The following is a 25,859-nucleotide window of genomic DNA, read 5'->3' as shown; positions in this document are numbered from 1 at the left end:
AGCCAGAGACCCCAACTACCACCCATTAAGTTTCCTCCTTCCCAGAAGTCTCCAAGGGCCAGGGGAAAAGAAACTGTAACAGCAACAGCATGTGCTGACTCCACTGGCCTCATTCTGGAGGTCTGAAGGAGGATGAGGAGGGAACTCTCTCTTTCATTGTTCTGAACATTGGCTGCTTAGACAGTGGACCCCAAAAGACTTCGGACTTTATAGAGTGAAGCCCTGGCAGACTCTTCAGTTGCTCCTGGTGAAGGCAGCCTGTTCATGAAGCCTTAACGGTTGTAAGAATACCATCCCATCTGGGGCCATTGACTATGCCCAAACAGTGGCAACAGCTGGAAAGGAATGTCCAATACAAACAGGTTTGATCAACAGGAAAGCATTAGATCTGGGGTTGTGGGTCCTGGATGTAATCACCAGACTTTCCTCCAAAGGATGAGGGTTAGAGGGAGAGTGGTAAGCCTTGTGGAGACGCTCAGCCGGCTGGAGGTGGAGGAGGCACCGTCTTCATGGCCCATTTCTCTGAGCCTGCAGCCCACGTCTCCTGGGGTTGCCTTTGTGTGGGACTGTTGAGGACCTGAAGGGTTTGCATTATGTTGTTTTAACGTAGCTGGGCTTGTGGCAGGGATATGTCCCTGAAGTTTTGACATAGCAGGTGGGCCTCCGATGGGGCTTGTGGTCAGCAATGGCTCCTAGGACTTCCTGAAGCCCCCTTTGGCTGCCTCCAGAGGTTAATTTAGACACCACACCCACTCCCTTCCCCCCCTTTTTATTTTGCAGGTCTAGCAATTTGTCCTATATGATGAGGAAATAATCACTTGGGTACCCTAAATAGGAGGAGGAGGAGGTGGAAAGTGGAGGGAAAACCACCAAGAGACGTGCACAGGTCTGTGATGTATAATTTTCATGCACCAATAACAATACAAACAAGCAAATAATACTTCCAAAAGCCTGTGGTCCACATGGGGTCCCCTGTCTACTTACAGGGCTGTGCTGCTCCTCTGCTTCTCCAAAATTAAGGAGCGCAGATCTGAAGACGCTCCCATGCCTAGTGCCAGCAGAAACCTGGACTCTGGTCCTCAGGATCCCGGTCAGTGCAGCATTAGATAGGAGCTTCTTGATGCAGAAAATCATGAGAAGAAAATGCTGCAGTGATCACTGGACCAGAACCATGCAGCTGATCAGCTGCAGGCAAACCTGACTATTGCCTGTTATATGACCTTGGACCTCAAGGAGGTTCTTGGAAGCTCTAATTAGGAGCTCATGCACAAAGCTCCTCATTAGACAAATTGGCCATGTTCTCCTGATCTCTGTGGACTTTCTAATATTAGTGGAGAAAAGAGAAAAGAAAACGAGTGTCCACCAAAGTTTGGACCCTTTCTCCACTTAGAGGAAGGTCACATGTAACACTCATTTATTTTACCTCCACAGTTTTCTAAAAGTTCATCTACATTGTATGTTCATTTCCATTGGGTAAAATATAAATGAGAAAATATAGCATTTGAACTACATTCAGTGCACACTTAGTACCATTAATCACACTCACATTGTGGTGCAAGAAGCTCATAATTACTCTGTGCATGTTACCACAGACTCTAGACTTAACAATATTAATTGAAGAGAAAATGAGTGTCCACAGACTCCTTTTCCCTTCCCTATTGAAGAAGAAACTCATAGGTACTATTCTTTTCTTTATTGATTTTTTTCTTAAGGTTTCTTTGATTTTTATTTCCACCATCATCATCATATCAATCACTATTCATTGATTGGTGCACTGTAATTATACAGCATAATGAGGCTCAGAGCAATAGGGACAGACATACACACAGGACGTGCTGTGTCCCCCAGATCCAACCCACTCACTCCCCTCCTGTACATACGCTGAGATTGCTCAAAGTCCTACAAATGAGCACGCACACGGGTCCTGGTGTGTTTCCCTTCAGGTCCCACCCCACTCCCACCCCGGCACGTACGAGTGAGAGCAGTACTGACGCCTCTAAGCCTGAGGATGATGTAAATCTTAAACTGCGCCTCAGCTTGAATCTAAGTGTTTGCCTACATCTTTCTCTTTGTGCCAATTTTTTTCCCCTTAATAATCCTTTTGGAGTGCTCAGAAAAGGTGTAGAAGGACCTGTTTTCGGCTGGATGAGATTTCTATGAGACATAAACCCTTACAAAGGTTAAGCTAAATTTTGTTTATGTTTTTATTTTGAGTGCTGGGGAGTTGAGCTGAATTTCTATTTTCTTTCTCATTTCCATGAATGAGAGAAAACAGATAACTCTTGACTTTCTTGAGACTGGCTGGTCTCATTAGCATCATGGTCTCTAGTTCCACCCATTTCCTACAAATAACAAAATTCTCTTCTTTATGGGTGCATGAAAGTCAACTCGAAATGGATCAAAGACCTAGAAATTAGTCCATCTGATTTTTACTTCCATTATCTGTTGTGTTAAATATACATTAGAATTCTTGCCAATTTACCCATTATAAAGTTCACTGCCGTGGACTGCATTCATGTTGTAGAACTATCACCATGCGCTGTCTCCACAAAGTCTTCCTTTTTCCAAACTAAAATTTCATATAGATAGGTAGGTAGATAAAGAGAGATAAATAGGTAGATATAGATATATAGGTAGATACAGATATGTCTGTATAGATGATTATATAGTGTGTGTGTGTGTGTGTGTGTGTGTGTGTGAAAGAGAGAGAGAGAGACATACATACTAGGGGCATTATACCATTCTACCTCTGAGCTATGCCCCCAGCCCACTTTTATTTTTATTTTGAAATGGAGTCTTGCTAAGTTGCCGAAGCTGGTCTCAAATCTGAATCCTTCTGTTTCAGTCTCCCACATACCGGGATTACAGGCGTGCATGCGCCCTGCACGCAGCTTATATCCATTTTTAACTCTTCACTAATAACTCTCCCCAACCCTGCTAATCACCAACCCAAAATGAAACGTCATAAGGAGTAAAAAGCAAACTCACTGCATAAATAACGTGACCAAAGAGGCAGGGTTTACAGACCTAGATGTCATACTTTCGCTTTTTCTAAACTGTGTATGAAATGGACATCACAGATGTGAATGAAATTAGACTAATCTACTATAAAGCCTCGTGAGGGTGTTTTTAATGTCCCTGTTCCTCAGGCTGTAGATGAAGGGGTTCAGCATGGGGGTGACCACTGTGTACATGACGGAGGCCACCGCACCCTTCCTGGGAGAATGTGAGACGGCTGAGCCAAGGTACGCTCCAAGACCTGTTCCATAAAACAAGCAAACGACTGCCAGGTGAGCCCCGCAGGTGGAGAAGGCTTTGTACTTCCCACCCGAGGAGGGGACTCTCAGAATGGAGGAGACGATTTTATAGTAAGAGAAAAATATCCCTGAGATGGGAATAAAGCCTAATATGGCCCCAACAACATATATGACTATATTATTGCTGAAGGTGTCAGAACAGGAAAGACGAAGGACCTGAGAAGGGTCACAAAAGAAATTAGAAATTTCCACGTCCTTGAAGCTGGTAAATTGTAATGTAATTAGATTGTGCAGCTGGGAATCCAAAAGACTGACTGCAAGAGACATCAAAACCAAGGAGCCACAGCGGCGGGGGTTCATGACCACTGAGTAGTGCAGGGGGTGACAGATGGCCACGAACCGGTCATAGGCCATCGCCGTCAGAAGCAGGTCATCCATGCATCCAAAAGCGAGAAAAAGAGACATCTGTGCCAGGCAGCCCGCGTAGGAGATGGCTCCGCTGTGCGTCTGGAGGTCCACGATCATCTTGGGGACCGTGGTGGAGATGAAGCCGATGTCCGCCAAGGACAGGTTGCAGAGGAAGAAGTACATGGGGGTGTGGAGGCGGGGGTCAGAGCCGATGGCCAGGACGATGAGCAGGTTCCCCAGCACCGCGACCAGGTACATGTAGAGGAAGAGTCCAGAGAGGACGGGCTGCAGCTCTGGGTCCTCTGAGAGGCTCAGGAGGTGGAATTCTAAGATGCCTGTTAAATTTAATGCTTCTGTATTGTTTTTACACCTTAGACACAGAAAGGAGGGTAAACGAGGAAACAAGTAAGAAGGTGTCCAGCACTTCACTGTTATTCTAATTCAACCATTCGTGTGTAAAATATTCTGACTTGAGTTCCGTACACTTTCAGCAACATCTCGTCACAGTGACTGGCAGAGGCGGCGCCATTCCTGCTGTGTGGACAGGGTCGCAGCTGGGAAGAGAATTCCGCAGGGCTGGAAGACTCGGGCAAAACTGAAGCCATTATCCCTCTTGATTTTAGTTATGATAATGGTAATATTACTGAAATTGGGACATTTCTTAGAACGAGGATTGCTGCTTTGTAATAATCTGAAAATTGATGGGAGTATGACTGGAAAATGCCCTAAGATTCGTGCTGGGAACGGCACCGAGAAGAATATGACGATGGGAGAATTTTCAAGAAGCTACGTAGAAAAGGGCTTTGCTCCTCCGCTTACAGCACCTGACTCACTTAAGGTTTTAGCCATGAAAGGGAAAGTTAACTTTAGGCAAATTATACCTACTGGGCAAGGCCCTCTATATGTTGCTTATACGTTAGGGGGTTGACTGTGGCATCTCCCCTGAGGGGGCTAGCACTAATCAGAATACTTTTCCACCTCCAACCATCCTCCACTTCCCTGTACAGGAGTGTACAATGATCATTGGAATTTCCAATGATCATTGGAAAACACAGAGTTAATATTGCTGGAAAATAGTCTGATTTCAGGACTCTGCCGTTCCTACAGAGGGCTGGGCAGGCAGGAACCTTCTTGGTACCTGGTCACTAAAGCATGAAAGAATTCTTTTGGTAAACAACTTAATAGGTATTATAGAAAATTAGGTGTAGGTATTATTGTGTGCTAGAAAAATAGAATAAGTTTAGTGGGGGTTTGGTGGTTGGGTCAAAATAACTTAATAGAATTCCTAGTGGTCAAAATAGCAGATAAAATTAGCAGTTAATTTTAGAAGTAGATACAGTAAGTCTAATATTTAGTAGTTAAGATAGAGGGTAGGATAAGTTCAGTTAAAGTTTATTATGTGTGATGTATAGTAGTAATAATTACAAATTAATAAAATACAGAAAAAACAGGTGGCTTCGAGGTGTGCCTGCTACGTGGAATTCAGGTCAATGAAAAACCAGATGAAAATCAATGTATGTGTAATGTGGTTTTTAAAATTAAACGAAAAACAAAATTCATATGATATGGCTTGCTGTAATTTTTCTGATTTGTACATAAATAAAGTACATTCTAGGGTAGAGGCAGAGATGCCTTCCCCCTGCTACTAACCCCGGCGTCTCTCATTCTTCAATTTCGCCGGCCCTACCTCTCCTTCAAGACCCCTGGACTGGCCAAGGCTGGCCCCTGCAAGTGACAAGACCCATTTTTTAAAACTCCTTCATTATTGCTTTCTGCATAACTTACTTCTCCCTGTACACACCTCCTTTTTATAAGATTGAAGCTAGGTCTTCACACAGGTTGAGCAGGTGCCCTACACTGCAGCGCATGCGTGGCCATTTTTAATACCTTTTATTGGTGTGTTGTTGTTTTACATCAAGTGATAGAAACATGCATACGCAAAACAATTGGCGTTTTCTTCCAGATCTCACCCCTCTCCTCCCCCCCTTCCGCACATATCACTGAGGTTGTTTTGACAACTTCACGTATGGGCATGGCATGACTTCAACTGTGTCATTCATCAAGTCTCCTCTTTCCATTCCCATCTCCCCACCTCAACTGCCTTCCACTGCTCTCGTCTCTCTCCTTATTTACCTGAAGTCCCTTTGGTTTCCCAATTTTTTCTCCAGCTTCCATATATGAGAGAAAACATAACAACACTTCTCTCTTGGAGACTGGCTACTCTCAGTTAGCATAAACAGTCTCTGGTTCCATCCATTTTCCTGCAAGTTATATAATTTTGTTCCTCTTTATGGATGAGAAAAAATTCCACTGTGAATGTCATTTTCCACACCAGAAAACTATCACATTCACAATAGCCTCAAAAAATAATAAAATACTAATCTAATAAAGGAGATAAAAGACCTCGACAATGAAAATTACAGAACACTAAAGAAAGAAATCAAAGATCTTAGAAGATGGAAAGACTTCCCATGTTCCTAGACAGCAGAATAAATACTGTTCAAAAAGACCATACAAAGCCGGGCGTGGTGATGCACGCTTGTCATCCCAGCATTCGGGAGGCTGAGACAGGAGGCTCGCAGCTTACGGACAGCCTCAGCTACTGAGTGAGGCCCTCTGCAACTCAGTGAGACCCTGTTTCAAAAAGAAAGAATAAAAAATAGGGCCGGGGTGTAGCTCAGAGGTAGAATGCCCTGGGTTCCATCCCCAGTACCAAAAAATAAAATAAAATAAAATAAAATAAAATAAAAAAGACCATACTACCAAAAGTGATCTACGTTTTTATTTTATTTGAGACCAGGTCTGGTAAGTTGCCCAGGCTGGCCTTCCACTTTCTGTCCTCCCTCCTAGGCCCTCAGAGGGGCTGAGATCACACACGAACAACTACCCCCGGTCTTCTCATGGATTTTAGCAACATTGAGCTGAATAGTGTTAGAAGACCACGAGGGAATAAGGAAAAGAATGAGGGAACAGAGTAAAGACATCAGGTATCTCTGGACACTGAGATTTGCATACTTTTTTCCTGCCATTCTGTATAGTTTAACTATTTTGATGTATGTATATATATATATATATATACATACATATATATACATACATCAAAATAGTATATAACCCTGATATATATAACCCTGATATCTATCTATATATCTATCTATCTATCTATCTATCTATCTATCTAATCAGGGTTACAATTAGAAAAATAAATCATCTTTATTTTGTTGACATTCTCTTTCCCAATTTCAGGAATAGCGAACAGCCTGACCTCATGTGTCAAACCATCAGCTACTGACCTTCCAGTTACCACTTGTTAACCTAATAATCACTTCTGTTTGCCGGAAACATGTGGTTTCTAAATTGTACTTTAAAAAAGAACTGGAAACTGGGATGGCAGGTGTGTGCCATGACAGCCAGCTGATTCCAGGCTTTTATTGTGCACTTTTATTGCAAAAACAGGGGCTTTGGCCAAAACTGTTCTAAAACTTGGCTTCTAAATAATGTACTTGAGCCAGGCCTGGTGGTGGAGGCCTGTAACCCCAATAGTCGGGAGGCTGAGACGAGAGGGTCACAGGTTCAAGGACAGCCTCCGCAATTAGTAAGACTCTCAGCAACCTAGAGAGACCCTGTCTTAAAATAAAAAATAAAATGGGGCTGGGGGTGTAGCATGGAGGTAGAATGCCCCTGGGTTCAATTCCCAGTGCCACACAAAAAAATAAGTAAGTAAGTAAGTAATGTACCTTGGAATTTCCTGTTAATAAATACAAGTCTACACTGCTTTTTATTTTTTTTTTTTTTTTTTTTTTTTTTTTTTTTTTTTTTTTAATTTTTATTTTTTTTTATTTTATTTTATTTTTTTAACAATTTTTTATTGAACATAAATAGTATACATTTACACTATATTTGGTGCCCTCTCCCCCCGCCCCCATTTTCTCCCCCCCCCCCACCAATGGTTGGCCAGGTTAACCATGTCTTATTCATAATTTTACACATGTTCAGGTGAAGATGCTCCTTAATCAAGATCGGCCTTTCTCCTCTCCTATCTTTCCATTAAAACTTAGCTAGTATTTCCCCTCTAATATCTGGGGTCCTACTGGTATCCTTTGTGTTTTCTAGTTTGGGCATATTAGAGGAAACATGTGTATCTTCTCCTTCTGTGCTTGGCTGATCTCACTTAACATGATGCTTTCCAGGGCTTTCCATCTTCTTGCAAATGATAAAATTTTGTTCTTCTTTATGGCTGAATAGAATTCCATTGTGTGTATTTCCCACAGTTTTGCTATCCATTCATCTGTTGATGGTGATCTGGGTTGGATCCATATTTTGGCTATTACAAATTGTGCTGCTATGAACATAGGTATGCATATGTTGCTGTATTTCTCTGAATTCAACCCTTTTGGAAAGATACCCAGGAGTGGTATAGCTGGATCATATGGTGGATCTATTCCCACCTTTCTTAGGAATCTCCACACAGATCTCCATAGTGGCTGAACTAGTTTGCACTCCCACCAACAGTGTAAAAGAGTTCCTCTTTCCCCACATCCTCGCCAGCATTTGTTGTTGTTTGATTTCTTTATGCTTGCTACTCTCACTGGGGTTAGATGGAATCTCAGTGTAGTTTTGATTTGCATCTCCCTGATGGCCAGTGATGAAGAACATCTTTTCATGTATCTATTAGCCCTTTGTATCTCTTCTTTTGTGAAGTGTCTATTTAGTTCATTTGCCCATTTCTTGATTGGGTTGTTTGTTTTGTTGGTGTAGAGCCTTTTGAGCTCTTTGTATACTCTGGATATTAGCCCCCTATCAGAATGGTGGCTGGTAAAGATCCTTTCCCATTCTGTAGGCTTCCTCTTTAGGTTATTGATAGTTTCCTTTGATGAGAAGAAACTTTTTAGTTTAATGTTATCCCACTTGTTTATTCTTGCTTTAATTTCCTGAGCTTTGGAGGTTTTGTTGAGAAAGTTACTGCCTGTGCCAATATGTTGTAGTGTTGAACCTATGTTCTCCTCTACTAACTTCACCGTCTCAGGTCTAATTTCTAAGTCTTTGATCCATCTTGAGTTGATTCCTGTGTTAGGTGAGATATAGGGGTTTAGCTTCATCTTTTTACAAATGGCTAGCCAGTTCTCCCAGCACCACTTGTTGAAAAGGCTGTCTTTTCTCCAGCGTATGTGTTTGGCCCCTTTGTCAAAGATTAATTGACTAAAGATGTGTGGGTTTGTTTCTGTATCTTCTATTCTAATCCACTGGTCAGTATATCTGTTTTTGTGCCAGTACCATGCTGTTTTTACTACTATTGCTCTATAGTATAGTTTGAAGTCTGGGATTGTAATGCCTCCTGCGTGTTTCTTGTTATTGAGAATTGCTTTGGCTATTCTAGGTCTTTTCTTTCTCCATATGAAGTTCATGATTGATTTTTCTAGGTCTCTGAAGAATGTCACTGGTATTTTAATGGGAATTGCATTGAACCTATAGATCAGTTTTGGCAGAATGGCCATTTTGATGATATTTATTCTGCCTATCCATGAGCACGGGAGATCTTTCCATCTTCCAAGGTCTTCTTCTATTTCTTTTTTTAATGTTTTATAGTTTTTGTTGTAGAGGTCTTTTACATCTTGGGTTAGGTTTATTCCTAGGTATTTTATTGGTTTTGAGGTTATAGTGAATGGAATTGTTGTTTTTGTTTCCTTCATTGTGGATTCGTTGTTGGCATAAAGAAAGGCCACTGATTTCTTTAGGTTGATTTTGTAACCTGCGACTTTGCCGAATTTGTCGATCAGCTCCAGAAGTCTTTTGGTTGAGTTCTTTGGGTCTTCCAGGTAAAGGATCATGTCATCTGCGAATAAGGATAATTTCACTTCCTCTCTTCCTATGTGGATTCCTTTGATTTCCTTCTCTTGTCTGATTGCTGCAGCAAGAGTCTCAAGGACTATATTGAAAAGGAGAGGTGAAAGTGGGCATCCTTGTCTTGTTCCTGACTGTAGCGGAAATTCTTGCAGTTTTTCCCCATTCAATATAATGTTGGCTTTGGGTTTGCAGTATATTGCCTTGATGATGTTGAAGTACTTTCCTTCTATCCCAATTTTTTGCAGTGTTTTTAACATAAATGGGTGTTGGATTTTGTCGAATGCTTTTTCAGCATCTATTGCTATGATGATGTGGTTTTTGTTCTTGGTTCTATTTATGTGGTGAATAACATGTATTGATTTGCGTATGTTGAACCAGCCTTGTTTTTCTGGGATGAAACCGACTTGGTCGTGATGAATTATTCTCTTGATATAGTTTTGAATGCGTATAGCTAGTATTTTGTTTAGAATTTTTGCATCTATGTTCATTAAGGATATTGGTCTGTAGTTTTCCTTTCTTGAGGTATCTTTATTTGGTTTGGGGATTAATGTGATACTGGCCTCATAGAAGGAATTTGGAAGAGTTCCATCTCTTTCAATTTCCCGGAACGTGTTATGAAGTATTGGTATTAGTTGTTCACTGAAGGTTTTGTAGAATTCAGCTGGGAACCCATCTGGGCCTGGGCTTTTCTTTGGTGGAAGAATTTTTATTGCCGTTTCTATTTCTTTGGTTGTTATTGGTTGGTTTAGGCTTGCTATGTCCTCTTGGTTGAGTGTAGGAAGGTTAACTGTGTTTAGAAATCTGTCAATTTCATCCAGGTTTTCAAATCTATTGGAGTATAAATTTTTAAAGTAGTTTCTGATAATGTTTTGAATTTCTTCACTATCAGTGGTGATATCTCCTTTTTCATTTCTAATTTTGGTAATTTGAGTTGATTCTCTTTTTCTTTTGGTTAGGTTGGCCAGGGGTTTATCAATTCTATTAATCTTTTCAAAGAACCAACTTTTTGTTTTATTGATTCTTTGAATTGTTTTTTTGTTCTCTATTTCATTTATTTCTGCTCTAATTTTGATGATTTCTCGTCTTCTGCTGGCTTTGGGAATGGATTGTTGCAGAATTTCTAGATCCTTGAGTTGTTTCATTAGGTTCTTTACTTGGTGGTTCTCCATCCTTTTTATGTGGGCACTCAATGCGATAAACTTTCCTCTTAGTACTGCCTTCATGGTGTCCCATAGGTTTTGGTGGGTTGTGTCTCTGTTTTCGTTTGTTTCCATAAATTTCTTTATTTCTTCCCTAATTTCTGCTCTTACCCATTCGTCATTTAGTAGTGTATCATTCATTCTCCATGAATTTGAATACTTTCTTTCGAGTTTCCTGTTGTTGATTTCTACTTTTATTCCATTGTGGTCTGAAAAGATGCATGGGATTATATTACATTTTTTGAATTTGCTGGTATTTTCTTTGTGTCCCAGGATGTGATCTATTTTGGAGAAGGTTCCATGGGCTGCTGAGAAGAAAGTGTATTCTGTAGTTCCTGGTTGAAATACTCTGAAAACGTCTATTAGGTCCATTTGGTTTATGGTTTCCTTTAGTTCTAGAGCATCTTTACTCATCTTTTGCCTCGAAGATCGATCCAGTGGTGTGAGAGGCGTATTAAAGTCTCCCAGAATTATTGTATTTGGGTCTACTTGGGATCTTATGTCCAGAAGGGTTTGTTTTACGAATGTGGTTGCACCCACATTTGGGGCATAAATATTTACTATCATTATATCTTCTTGGTGTATTGTTCCTTTTAATAAAAGGAAGTGCCCTGATTTGTCTCTTTTGATGTGTTTTATTTTAAAGTCTGTTTTGTTGGATATCAGGGTTGCTACCCCTGCTCTTTTTCGGTCACTGGTGGCATGGTATATCTTTTTCCATCCTTTCACCTTCAACCTGTGAATGTCTTTGGCTGTGAGGTGAGTTTCTTGCAGACAGCATATGTTTGGATTATGTTTCCTAATCCACATTGCCAGTCTATGTCTTTTGATTGGTGAGTTAAGTCCTTTGACATTAAGTGATATTATTGAAATATGCTTTTTGTTTTCTGCCATTTTGTGTTCTGTCTACTCTTGGGTGTTGTGATCTTTCTTCTTTACTTAAATGGCCCACTTATTAACTTCCTCGCTTCTCTGATTCTGGAGTCTGCTTCTTTTTTCTTCCTTATGATTTATTTCTTTAAGAATTTTCTCTAGTGTTGGCTTTGAATTCATGAATTTTTTGAGATTCTGTTTATCCTGAAAGACTTTGACTTCCCCATTGATCTTGAATAGTAGTTTTGCTGGGTAGATTAATTTGGGCTGGAAGTTATGTTCTTCCAGGGTCTGAATCACGTCATACCAGTCTCTCCTAGCATTCCTGACCTGGGTTGTATAGTCTGGGGTGATTCTTATTGTTTTGCCTCTATATGTCACCTGTCCTTTTGTTCTTACTGCTTTTAAGATTCCTTCCTTGGCCTCTATGCTGGTCAATTTGGTTATTATGTGGCGTGGAGTGGTTTTTCTTTGGTCCTGTCTCAGTGGAGTTCTGTATGCCTCCTGTACTTGAAGATTCAAGTCTCTTTCCATATTTGGAAAATTCTCTGAGATTATTTCCTTGAAGATATTACATATGCCCTTGGTCTGTACCTCTATCCCTTCCTCAATGCCTATTATCCGTAAATTAGGGCGCTTCATATTATCCCATAATTGCTGGATGTTTAGGTTTTGTTGCTGTAAAGATTTCTGTATATCGCTGACTGTGTTTTCGGTTTGGGATGTACTGTCTTCTAATATTGATATTCTGTTTTCCATTTCATCTAATCTTCCAGAGTTTCTTTCTATTGCTGTCTTCATTTCACTTATTGCCTCTTTCATTTCATTCCAGACCTCTTTCTGATTCTTTTTTAGTGTTTCTATTTCACCTTTAACCTCCTCTATACTTGTTTTAAAACCTTTCATCATATTGAACAACAAGATTCTGAACTCCCCTTCTTGCATTTCTAGTAGGTCAGTATTCGTGATTTCTGCTGTCTCTTCATAACTCCTGGTTCTCATATTTATAGTGTTCTCTGTCCTGTTTTTCTGATTTCTACCCATCGTTCGTGAGTAATGTGTTTAGTCAAATCTTAATATTAGGAGTTTAGGAGTGTCGGCCAGTCAGCAGAGCCTTTCCAGTGTTGGAAGTGGGTGATGTGGGAGGAGCTGGGGTGATGGGTAAAGGAGTCAGATTAGGTGGAGGATATGTTAGGTTGAGAAGGACTTTAAGTATGATAAAGTAATAACTTGCTATGAATGAGAGAGAGTTAACTACTAGGACTCTTGTTGTTAGTAGAGTAGTTATGGATATAAAAAATACTTTGAGTTTTAAACCATGAGGTATATTATGGGGAAAAGTTTTGGGGGAGAAATGTATGTAGGTTAGTGTGGGAAGGTTTGTAAATAGGGATGCTGGTAGGAGCAGGCAGACATAAAAAAAAAAAAAAAAAAAAAAAAAGAATCCGCTCAAGATACCAAGACTATTATGTAATCCAAGAAAAAGGAAGGTAAACCAATCAAAGGAGGAGAATGAAAGAAAAGGAAGGAAAAGGGAAGAAAGAGGAAAAAGGAAGAGGAATAAAATAAAAGGAACTAGCAGCCGTGTGAAATAAAGAAATAAGGCAAACTATCCAATGTATATATATATAAAACAACAAGTTAAAGTAAGAGAAGTTTGGATTAAAAGAAGAAAGAAAAAGAAAAAAAAAGAAAACAGCAATAACCATACTAAAACAAAAGCACTTTAAAAGCAAAAGAAAACATAACATCCACATTAAAAGTAAAACAAACAGTCCTACTTATTTACGCATATGGGGTCAGGTCCATATAATATGTGTGTATCTGATTGCTTGGTAGCTTTCAGGATACCGTCCAATGTCTCTTAGTTTTCTTTGTACTCTATTTTTATCTTCTTAAGTCACTCTGGGTGTTTGGACACCTTTTTCTCCTTTAGCTGCTTTAGGTTTATGTGTCCGGGTGTCTGGTTTCACTGTTATTTGATTCTGTACAGTTCACAGATTCTGCGAAATTCTAACCTGTGGTCAGCACATCTGCACTCACCACCCTCGCCTCCAGCCTGTGCTTCCCTACAGCAGGGGTGGAGAGTGACTAAAGTGTAATTGGCACTTCCCCCTGAGGTCCTGAGCAGATTTTGTGGCCCGATGGATTTTCTTGTGTCTCTGGAAATTCCAGCTGGGCTAGCCAGGTGTGGTCCCAAGATGTGCCCTGGGCAAATGAATGCTGGTTCCTGGGTGGCCACACTTACTGCCAGAGCTCTGCCTATTCCAAGAGTGCAGGCTGGATGCCCTGTTAATACTGGACCCTAGTGAGAGTGGGTGCAGCTGTCTATTGCTGCTGGTATGTTCTTCCAAGGTGTATTGAGCTGTGTTCTCACTTAGAACTAAGCATCTGGCTACCAGGAGGTTGGGAATACCCCGCGGTGGGCCAGGGGTGCAGGGTAGGTGCTCAAGGTTCCAGTGTGCGGTGTCCAGCAATGGTCTCTGCGTCCCGCGGGACGTAGAGGCTGGGGGTGCCCCAAGGAGATTTCCGGGTCTCCCAGTGCTTTTGCAGCCTGGAGGGTAGGCTCTGGCAAGGTGGCAGGGGTTAGCCACAGAAGCAGGCTCCAATTTAGGAGGGCAGTGTACAGGCGCTGATTACTAGTAGGGGACAGGCAGGAAGCGCGAGGAGAGTGCTCTGAGGCTTGAGCCCGTGGTGGGGGTTTGAGACTGCGACTCCGCACACGCTAGGACCCCAGTTACTAGGGCGCCCTCAGGTACCTGTCTTGGTGCAGGAATCCGTGTGAGTCTCTGTGCCGATGTGATCCGGTCGCTGGTGGGCAGACAGAGTTCTGGAGGGTGCTGCTCGCTGCTTAGGATGCGGTCCTAAGTCCGTTTTTATTCCCGGATTATCTTGCCGTGGAAATATCGGGCAGGCAGCTCCTTGGACAGCTGCCAAAGCAGCCCGCGGTTCAGCGTTCTGGTCCGCGGTCAGATTGTATCTGCAGCAGGTCCCGTGTCCGATCTTTGTTCTTCTTGTTCAAGTTCAGGGTTCCGCCGAGGTACAGGATGTGTTTTGGTTCCTGGTATGTATTTGTTTTGTTGATTTAGACACTGCTTTCTCAGTATTTAAACTTTATTTACTTCAGCTACTGAGAGGTGCTGTGTCCCTCAGTCGCCATTTTTTCTACACTGCTTTTTAATCGTTGTTCTTTGCATTGTATGGAAGTTTCATAATTCAATTTAATTTTTATAAAAATAATAAAGGAATAGGAAAAAGTCTCTGATCATAAGAACATAGAGACAACTCTTGAGAATAAAAATCAGCATGAGAAAAATTCTTCTATCAGAAATAAAGTTCATTTCAAATAAGTAAAAGAAGTAGTTAATACATTATACTATGATTCGAATTTTTGTGAGAAAAACATGTATACATATATATGTATATATACGTATTCCTCATATACACATATATATGAACAATAGATATGAACACATCATATAAGCTAACTGCTAACTACATAATTAATTAGATTAGGCATAAGGTTAATGAAGCTGATGGATAATTAAGAATCAGAACACACTCTTAAAAGCAAGTTTTCTTCCAGGGTTCTATCTTTTTGGGGTTTTCTATTTCCCTCTTATATGGATATAAGTGTTCAGTCAGATAATTTTTTTTTTTTATAAACCAGGTATGGTGGCACATAAATGTAATCCCAGTACTTGCAAGGCTGAGACAGGAGCATCCCAGGTTCAAGGTTAGCCTCAGCAACTCAACAAGGCCCTCAGCAAGTTAGTGAGACCCTGCTTCAAAATAAAAACAAATAAGCGCCGGGCGTGGTGGTGCATGCTTGTAATACCCACGCTTGGGAGCCCAAGATAGGAGGATCGCGCAGGTTCGAAGCCAGCCTCAGCTACTTAGTGAGGCTCTCAGCAACTTAGTGAGACCCTGTTTCCAAATAAAGTATAAAATAGGTCTGGGAGTGTAGTCTGGAGGTAGAAAGGCCCCTGAGTTCCACCCCCAGTACCACCTAAAATAAAATAAAATAAAATAGGGCTGGGAGTGTCTCTCAGAGGTAGAAGGCACCTGGGTTCCATCCCCACACCACTAATAATAAGCGTCCTCCCTCACCCCCTCCCACAGCACTCACTGAGTCGCTCTGTGTCTCTGGTCGCTCATGACGCAGGTGTGTGTCTCCAACAAGACTCCTCAGCCAGGGCCCCTGATCTGCCCCGAATCCCCAGGACTGACGTCTGTGCGGACTCAGAGGGGCGCGTCCTGCTGCCGGAGACAGAGGAGACTCTGGACCGGAGCCTTCAAACAGGAGGCTGCAGGCGCGGGCCAATCGCTGGCTGTTGAGGGCCTGGGAGGCTCGAGGCTCAGAAACCACCATTAGCCAGATGGAGCAGGTGCCGCAGCCTCTGAGGACTTCCTGGGTTAATTGTGGAGGGAGGCGTGTGAGAAATGAGCGCCAACTTTTTTTTTCTTTTTGGTTCTCCTCTACTGACAGCGAAGTTCACATGTCCTATGCATTGTTCACGCCTTTCCTTTTTATAGATTTCCATAGTCATTATTGCTTTAGATAGGAGAATTAGATAGATGATAGATAGATGTGTATAGATACAGATATTACTTTTAGTTGTTGCTGCTGGTGTGTGTGTGTGTGTGTGTGTGTGTGTGTGTGTGTGTGTGTGTATTACTGGGGATTGAACCCAGGGACATTCTACCTCTGAGCTCTACCCCCAGCCTGATTTTATTTTATTTTTTAATTTTGAAACAGAGTCTCTAAGTTGCTGAGGGCCTCCCTAAGTTGCTGAGTCTGGGCTCGAACCTGAAACCCTCCTGTCTTAGCCTCTCCAGTCCTGGAATTTCGAGCATGCACCACTTCACCAGATACTTTCAGTTTTTCCTATTCTGTTTTAGTATACTTTCATTGGTGCATTGTAACCATACACCATATTGAGGTTTAGTGTGAATGAAACATACATGCAGCCGGGCGTGGTGGGCACGCTTGTCATCCCAGCATTCGGGAGGCTGAGACAGGAGGATCATGGTTCACAGACAGCCTCAGCTACTTACTGAGGCCCTCTGCAACTCAGTGAGACCCTGTTTCAAAATATAGAATAAAAAAATAGGGCTGAGGTGTAGCTCGGAGGTCAAATGCCTCTGGGTTCCATCCCCAGACCTGCAAAAAGAAAGAAATAAAGAGAAAGGAAGGAAGGAAGGAAGGAAGGAAGGAAGATACATGCACACAGCACCTGGTGCTTTCCCTCTGAATACTTCCACACTTCCTCCTCCTCCATATTCATAACATACAAATATAAGTTAGAGGAGTGAGACATTGAACCCAGGGCGTTCTACCCCTGAGCTACACCCCCAGCTCTCTTTATCTTTTGTTTGGAAACAGGGTCTCACTGGGTTGCTAGAGTCTGGCTACAGTGCTGAGACTGTCATTGAACCTTCTATCCTTGTGTCTCAGCCTCCCAAGAACTGGGATTGCGGGGTGCACCACCACACCCAGCTCCGTTCATGACACTGAACTTGATATCGGCAGCCTCGCGTCGGCATAGAGGGTGGTTTGAACTGTTTTCCTCAGCAGGTCTCCCCTTCCAGCTCCCCACTGCCCTCAGAGCCCCTTCCTGATTCCATTAGCCCCTCCTCTCATTTGTCTCAAGTCCCTTGGTTTCTGGGTTTCTCTCTCGCTTTGACAGATGAGACACAGCAGACGACCCTTCACTTTCTGAGACTGGCTAATATCACTTATCATCGTATTTTCCGGTTCCGTTCATTTCCTGCAAATGACATAATTTTGCTCTTCTCTATGGCTGAGTCAAATTCCAGTGTGTGTGTGTGTGTGTGTGTGTGTGTGTGTGTGTGTGTGCAGTTTCATATTTCATTCCCCATTCATCTGTGGACGGTCCTCTAGGCTGGCTCCATAGTTTGACTCTTGTAAACTGTGCTGCTATAAGTACGTGGGGAAATAGGAACCCTTATACGTTGTTGGTGGGATTTAAAATTAGTCCAGTTGCTATGGAGATCAGTATGGGGGTTCCTCAGCAGACTGGGAATGGGACCACCATATGACCCATGTACCACTCCTGGGCATCTTTCCAAAGGAATCAAAGTCTTTTATTTTCTTTTAATAGTTTCTCTTTTTATTTCTGTTGTAGAATCTAAACTTCACAACGGTTACAGCTTTGACCATTGTCAGGACACCCGCTCCGTGGCACTGATCTCAGTGAAAGGGTTTTGGAACTATCACCACCTCCACCTCCAGGAATTTTCTTATCTTCCCAAAGAGAGACTTAGCTCCCACTACTGAGACACCCGGACCTCCTTCCTCGACACGGGATCACAGTTCTACTGTGAAGCATGATCAGACGTCCAGCCATTAACTAAAACTCAGTGTGACCGGTGAGGGCGGATGGACAAGACTGGGTTTAGGCTTCATTGCATTTCATCTCATGCACTCCAATTAGCTACAACAGGTCCTGAGGTTATCCTGTCCTGTGGTGGAGCCTCCGCAGGGCGCTTTTAATGTCCCTGTTCCTCAGGCTGTAGATGAAGGGGTTCAGCATGGGGGTGACCACGGTGTACATCACGGAGGCCACCGCACCCTTCCTGGGGGAATGTGAGACGGCTGAGCCAAGGTACACGCCAAAGCCGGTTCCATAAAACAAGCAAACGACTGCCAGGTGAGCCCCGCAGGTGGAGAAGGCTTTGTACTTCCCACCCGAGGAGGGGATTCTCAGAATGGAGGAGACGATTTTATAATAAGAGAAAAGGATCCCTGAGATGGGAAGAAAACCAGAGATGGCAGTAACAAAATACATGACTATGTTACTGGTAAAGGTGTCAGAGCAGGCAAGATTCAGAATCTGAGAAGGGTCACAGAAGAAATTAGCAATTTCCACACCCTTGAAATAGGGAAATCGTAAGGTAATCAAGTTGTGCAGTTGACAGTCCATAAGGCTAACTAGAAAAGACAGGAGCACCAAGAAGGCGCAGAGGCGAGGATTCATGATGACCGTGTAGTGCAGGGGGTGACAGATGGCCACGAACCGGTCGTAGGCCATCACCGTCAGAAGCAGGTCATCCATGCATCCAAAAATGATAAAAAGAGACATCTGTGTCAGGCAGCCCACGTAGGAGATGGCTCTGCTGCGAGTCTGGATGTCCACAATCACGTTTGGGACAGTGGTGGAGATGAAACAGACGTCCGCCAAGGACAGGTTGCAGAGGAAGAAGTACATGGGGGTGTGGAGGCGGGGGTCGGAGCCGATGGCCAGGACGATGAGCAGGTTCCCCAGGACGGTGACCAGGTACATGGTCAGGAAGAGCCCAAAGAGGACGGGCTGCAGCTCTGGGTCCTCTGAGAGGACCATGAGAAGGAATCCTGAGACACCTGCTAGATTCGGCACGTCTGTATTGCTTGGACACCTTTTGAAAAAGAAAAAAGGGTTGAAATAAAGACGTAAACAGGCATCAAATACACTATATATTTTGAATTTACATATTTACAAGTATTCATACTTGAGATCAATACACTTTCAGCAATGTTTCTCGGTCATAACAAACCCAGTCTTAGATTTCTTGCTTTGTTGTTTTCTGTATTATTTTCTTTTTACAGACAATTACTTTATTTTAAAAGTGTTTACTTTTGACTTATTTATTTTTGCAGTACTGGGGATGGAACCCAGAGGCATTCTATCCGCGAGTCATACCTCCAGCCCTATTTTTTATTCTTTATTTTGAGTCAGGGTCTCACTGACTTGCAAAGGGCCTCACTAAGTAGCCGAGGCTGGACTCTAACTGCTATCCTCCCGTCTCAGCCTCCCGAATGCTGGGATTACAAGCCTGAGCCTCCACGCCCAGCATGACTTATTTTTGGAGGGACAATCTCTATCCATTCACAACCTTGACCATGAATGGTATTTTTTATACTTTTTTTGCGGAAGTCAGGATTGAACTCAGGAGGATTCTATCTCTGAGCTATATCCCCAGCCCTATGTTTTATTCTCTATTTTTAAACAGGGTCTCACTAAGTTGCAGATGGCCTCACTAAGTAGCTGAGGCTGGTCGTGAACCTGGGATCTTCCTGTCTCAGCCTCCCAAGTACTAGGATTACAAGTGTGCACCACCATGGCCAGCTTTTAAAAATACTTTTTACTGTTTCTTTATAGTCTCACATCATAATGTAGTTCACGGTGATAGTGACATACATGCAAACAGCACTTGGCCGCCCTTTCCCCAGCTCCCTTCCCACTCCCCCCGTCCCTTTGCGATTGACTTTGGTGTTCTCACATGTTTATATAATGTCAGTGGAAGCGATTCCTTCATTGACCCTCCCCTCCCAACTCCTATCCTAGACCACCTCCCTGACTCCACTGAATTTTCTCTTTTATTATCTAAAGTCCCTCTTGTATCTGGATTCCTCCCTAGCTTCTGCATATGAGAGAAAACATATAACCCTTCAATTTCTGTGATTGCTAATCTCACTTAACATAACAATCTTCAGTTCCATTTATTTTCCTGAAGAAGACATACATTTGTTCTTTTTTATGGCTGAGTAGAATTCCATTGTGCACACCTAAATTATTATTATTATTTTTTATTGGTGCATTGTAATCATACATCTTACTGGAGTACAAGATGGCGGAGGCATACATGCACAAGTCACTCGTGTAGCCCTTCCCCAGTTCCCATCCGATTTCCTCCCCCTCCCTCCTTCTTGTTTGGCTTTAGTGATTGACTTTGGTATGTTTGTGAATGTACTTTATGGACATTAGGAAAATTTCCTCTTCTCCCTCCCATCACCCTCAGTTAGGTCACCTTATGTGCTCATCTATGGTTTCTCCTTCCTCATCTAGAGCTCTTCCTATGACTCTTTTCCTCCCTGGCTTCCACATATTAGGGAGAGCACTCAATTTTTTACTTTTTGTGACTGACTAATCTCACTTAGCATAATGTCCTCTAGTTCCATCCATTTCCCTGTAAATGACATAATTTTGTTCTTCTTCATGGCTGAGTAAAATTCCATTGTGTACACATCCCAGAGTTTTGTAATCCATTCATCTGTTGGTGGACGTTTACTTTAGCAACACTCAACAGTGTTGTGTTAGAAGACTGATAACGTCAGACATATCCAGTCCATGATATCAGTAAAATACAGTCCACTTTTGATGATTAGTCTTATTTTTTCTTATTTAATTATTTTTATTGGGGTTTTGTGGCTGTTCACAATAGAGCTATTTATAGTGACATATTCATATACCAGTATTTGATTTCAGTTCATAAGAAAGAACAGAGGACAAGAACTATCTTTCCCCTTTAGCCCAGGGACAGGGCTTGTGCTTGTAATCCCAGGGTTTGGGAGACAGAGTCAGGATAATCACAGGTTTGGGGGCAGAATGTGGCAAATTAGTGAGACCCTGTTTCAAAATAAAAATATAAAATAGGTCTGGGAGTGTAGCCCAGGGGTAGAAGGGTTCTATCCCCAATACCACCAAAAAAAAAAAAAAAAAAAAAAAGTGATAGCCTCTTGGTCAGGCTGTCACGAGGAAGGGCTCCAGGATTCTCCCAGCAAGATGTCTGGTGTCTGTATTTACACAGCCAGCAAAATCCAAACACAGCTTCATTCTATTACACCTAAAACCACAATGCCTGTAACATAAAATGCTCCTTCTTCCTTTTCTGAAAGTAAAATAGCTGGTTCAGTTTTCCAGGGGACGACCTGCTAAATACTGCTAGGATTCTCCTTAAGAGATGTCTGGTGACCATAGCCAGATAGCTCAATTCAGACATAGCTGTACTCATAGGTACCTAACCAATGTGGCAAATTGTATAAATATAATGTACTTTTAAATTTTCTCTAAAGCAGTAATTATGCAGGCCCACATAATACCTAGATGAAATAACACAAGCGGCTTACATCACAAAGCTCAAAGCCTGGCACTGAGGACCCCCTTAGTAATGCTTCACAATGCTCTGTTAATTTCTTTCCCCCACCATACCATCACCTTCTCCATCCATTTAGATTGCTTAGGAAAATGTTCAAGGGACCATTTTCTGCTAACACGGGTGAAGTATCTACTGGAGGTAGAAGCAGGGTGGGCAGATTTCACAGCCCTCTTAGCACACTTGCATTCTCCTGTGTGGGCTGTCTAAACGGTCATATTTGTCCCAATGATGGAAAAATAAAAACAACTTCTGATGGGCGTTGCCCCATCCAGCATCTCTTTTACCACTTACTGTGTTAAGTTGCCTCTGTGTTGAACCATGGCCACAGCCTGCAGATCTAAAACAGCTCTCAAGCAGGGGCCCTGAGCATCACAGTTTAGGCTCACTCTTCGGGGTAGATAGAAATACTTGCAGAAGGAGCTTCCAGGAACACACAACCATGGAGAAGGAGGCACAGGTATGGAGCCTGCTGGGCTGGAACCATCAGCTCTGAAGGGCTGCAGGTACGGGCGAATTATTATCTACTCTATGACCTTGGAAGCTCAATGCTCAGAGCTCATAATTAGCTAAATTGGTCCACGTTCTCCACATCTCCAAGGACTTTCTAATTTCTTCAGAAGAAGATGAAGAAGAGAAAATGAACGTCCCCTACAGTTTATGGTCTTTTCCATTAACTCTCTTCCACAGGAAGTTTGGGTGTAACAGGCACTTCTGTGTCTTTTTTTTTTTTTTTTTTTTTTTTGCGTACTGGGGATGGAACCCAGGGGCATTGCATCTCTGATCTACACCCCCAGCCCTATTTTTTAAAAAATTTTAATTTGTTCATTGTAGTCATACATCTTTATGGAGTACATGATGGTGGAGTTATACATGCACATATCATCCAAATAGCCCTTACCCAGTTTCTGCCCCATTCTCCCCTCCAGCCCTATTTTTATTCCTTCTTTATTTTTTATTTTTTTTGAGATATTGGGGATGGAACCCAGGGGCACTGTACCTCTGAGCTATACCCCAGGCCTATATTTTTAGTCTTTTTAATTTTTTATTAGTTCACTATTGTCTCACATCATAATGTGGATTATGTTGACAATGGCAATACATTCACACAGTACTTGGTGCCCTTCTCCCCCTCCATGCTTCCCCTTTTTCCTTTCTCCCAATATGAGTTTCCAGGTTATTCACATATATACACATATTCGAATGTAGCTTTTCCATTAATTAACCTCGGCCTTCTTCCTTCCCTACCCCTACTTTATGGCTTTGTTGTGGTTTCCCCTCCATTATCTGGAGTCCCTCTAGTATCACTTAGACAGAAATAAACAATTTCATTCACAACAATCTAAAAAACAATAAAATACCTAGGAATAAACTTAACCAAAGACGTAAAAGGCTTCTACAATGAAAACTATAAAACATTAAAGAAAGAAACTGAAGATCTTGGAAGGTGGAAAGATCTCGTTTGCTCATGGGTAGGCAGAATAAATATCATCAAAAGGGCCATTCTGCCAAAAGTGATCCACAGATTCAATGCAATTCCTATCAAAATGCCAACAACATTCTTCATAGACTTAGAAAAAATCAGTCATGAATTTCATATGGAGAAAGAAAAGACCCAGAATAGCCAAAGCAATTCTTAGCAACAAGAACCATGCAAGAGGCATCACAATCCCTGACTTCAACTTATCCTACAGAGCAATAGTAGTTAAAACAGCAAGGTATTGGCACAATAACAGGCACACAGACCAATGGAACAGAATAGAAGATATAGAAACAAAACCACAAACCTGTAGTGAATTGAGCCTTGGCAAAGGGGCCAAACTCATATGCTGGAGAAGACAGCCTTTTTTCACAAATGGTGCTGGGAGAACCAGCTATCCATTTGTAGAAAGATGGAACTAAATTCTTACCTCTCACCATGCACAGGAATCAACTCGAGATGGGTCAAAGACCTGGAAATCAGACCAGAGACTGTGAAGATATTAGAGGAGGGCGTAGGCTCAACACTCCAACATACGGGCACAGGCGGTAACTTCCTCAACAAGACCTCCAAAGGGCAGGGAATTAAAACAAGAATTAACAGGTGGGATGGCATCAAACTAAAACGTTTCTGCTCATCAAAGGAAACCATCAAGAATCTAAAGAGAAAGCCTACAGAATGGGAGAAGATCTGTTTTAAATTTATGAAATAGAGTCTCACTGAGTTGCGAAGGGCCTCGCTAAGTAGCTGAGGCTGTCCAGGACCAGTGATCCTCTGGTCTCAGCCTCCCAAGTGCTGGGATTACAAGCGTGCGCCACCACGCCCGCTTCCGTGTCTTTTTAAGTTAAGTCAAGGCCCAGGTGTCTTCTCACATGTTGAAGTTCGAGAAAAAAAATAGGAAGTGAAAAAGACTTAAGTCAATGAGGAGATAGAACAATAAATTAGTGCAAGAGGATTGAGGGAAGGAGGTGGCAGAGGAAAAAGGAGGATGGAGGAAGGAGATAGTTCATTCAAATAAAATCACACCCATAAGGTTTCACTATGACTCTCACCAACGTGTGTAGAGAGGGAGGAGGTGAATATATGGAGGGAAATAAACCACCACGTGATGTGTAAATGTCTGTTTGAATCACTTGAATTTCACTATGACGTATAATTACGTTGTACCCATAAAAGTATAAAATTTAAAATACCATTGAATGTCAAAGCCAAAATAAATTAGAAAATGTAAGTATTATTGGGATCCAGGGTGATATTTTCATACAGGAGTGAAACACTCACTGATCATGTCTAACCACCAGGCTTCCACTCTGGAGCCTGACACAGACCCAGAGGTGAGTGTTTAGTCTGCACATGTGAAGCAGAACACATTGCATTAGTATTTCTGCACCTGACTTACTCTGGAAAGGTTCATCTATATTTATTTCCGTTACTTATTGTTGTAAAATTGGCACTGAATGATTATCTTCACCATTTTTATGCATGCAGTTCCATGACATTAATGACCTTTATGATGTTTTGCAATGACCAATGTCATCAATCCTTCAAAACTTTCTGACTCACAAACTGAAAATTTGTATGATTTAAAATACTTCCTTTCCTCTCTCCTCTAGCTATGGCTGCCACCATTTTACTATGAAACATGCTCTATAACTGAAGTCCACTGTGTACAAGAATATTTTGACCCAGGGGGCATAATTTACATGTTTAGACGTTTATTTTTGTTAAACTTTGAAAACTAAATTCTAATTGTTTGGCACGAATCCTGAGATTAGGCCATTTTGCTGTGGAGATTCTTTGGGGTGTTTCTGACATCCCTGTTTCTTAGCACCACAAACAGGTCCCTGGATAGAAACTCCATGAAGGATGAGCTACATGTTACAGTCCTCTAGGGGCTGGGGAGATAAGATTATGAGACATGCGTCTATTTTACTACACAACTTGATTGTCTTACAACTTTCCTCCTTTAAGGATGTAAAAAATTTTAATTTCTTCTGTGACTCTGCTCAACTACCTAAGTTTTCATGTTCTGATACCTAATCCACTAACATTTTGAAGTATTTTGCTGGTACCATATTTGTTTTTTCCTTATCTCAGAGATACCTCTCTCTCTCTTTTTTTTGGTGGTACTGGGGGTGGGACCCAGGGGCTTTCTACCTCCAGGCTATCCTCCCAGACCTATTTTATACTTTATTTGGAAACAGGGTCTCACTAAGTTGCCGAGAGCCTCACTAAGTAGCCGAGGCTGGCTTCGAACCTGTGCGATCCTCCTGTCTCAGCCTCCCAAGCGCAGGGATTATAAGCGTGTGCCACCACGCCCGGCTGCTAACTCTCTTTTAATATGAAATTATTTTCTCCATTCTGCGGTAGGCCTCACCTGTGAGATGTCTGCTAACTTATACATAAAACATTGGTGTGGACCTTGGTCCAGCCTCATCACATTTCCCCAGAAAGTATTTGGAGCACTGAATTGTTTACACAGTGGTTATCCATGTGATGGATACCTTCATCTCCAGCTCGAGGAGCAGGAACATTAATAGTGCCCCAAAAAGGTTTCATAGCAGAACAGCCTACTTTTATTTTCGTTTGTTTTTGGTACAAGGATTGAACCCAGAAGCATTCTATGTCTGAGCTATACCTTAATCCCGTCGTTATATTTTATTTTTGAAATAGGGTACTGTTAAGTTTCTAAGGGCCTCACTGAGTTGCTGAGGTTGGCCTCTAACCTCTGACTCTTGTCTCAGCCTCCCAAGAACTGGGGTTACAGGTGTGCCACCGCAGCCAGTTCTGAATAGCCCACTCTTACAATTCAAGGCAGCCAGTTCATGTGTAGGGCAGAAAAGAAACCTAAATTTAGCATCT

At 42.1% G+C, this 25,859-nt stretch overlaps 2 protein-coding genes across 2 annotated transcripts; both read right to left on the bottom strand.

Moving 5' to 3' along the window:
- Positions 1-3,092: 3,092 nt before the first annotated feature.
- LOC308276673 (olfactory receptor 7E24-like) lies at positions 3,093-4,007 on the bottom strand (the record flags this gene model as incomplete). Its single annotated transcript, XM_080715496.1, has 1 exon — positions 3,093-4,007. Exon 1 carries the CDS (start codon positions 3,921-3,923, stop codon positions 3,093-3,095), a length of 831 nt encoding a protein of 276 aa, XP_080571622.1. The 5' UTR covers positions 3,924-4,007.
- A 14,050-nt stretch (positions 4,008-18,057) lies between these two features.
- LOC308276672 (olfactory receptor 7E178-like) lies at positions 18,058-18,945 on the bottom strand (the record flags this gene model as incomplete). The annotated part of the gene is made up of 1 exon (XM_080715495.1): positions 18,058-18,945. The coding sequence occupies one exon, from the start codon at positions 18,943-18,945 to the stop codon at positions 18,058-18,060; it is 888 nt and encodes a 295-aa protein (XP_080571621.1).
- Positions 18,946-25,859: the final 6,914 nt, after the last annotated feature.

This window comes from Muscardinus avellanarius (genome assembly GCF_963383645.1).
Source record: "Muscardinus avellanarius genome assembly, chromosome: 18".
Taxonomy (NCBI): Eukaryota; Metazoa; Chordata; class Mammalia; order Rodentia; family Gliridae; genus Muscardinus; species Muscardinus avellanarius.
Note: the sequence above shows the minus strand (reverse complement) of the source record. Positions and strands in the feature narration are given on the sequence as shown.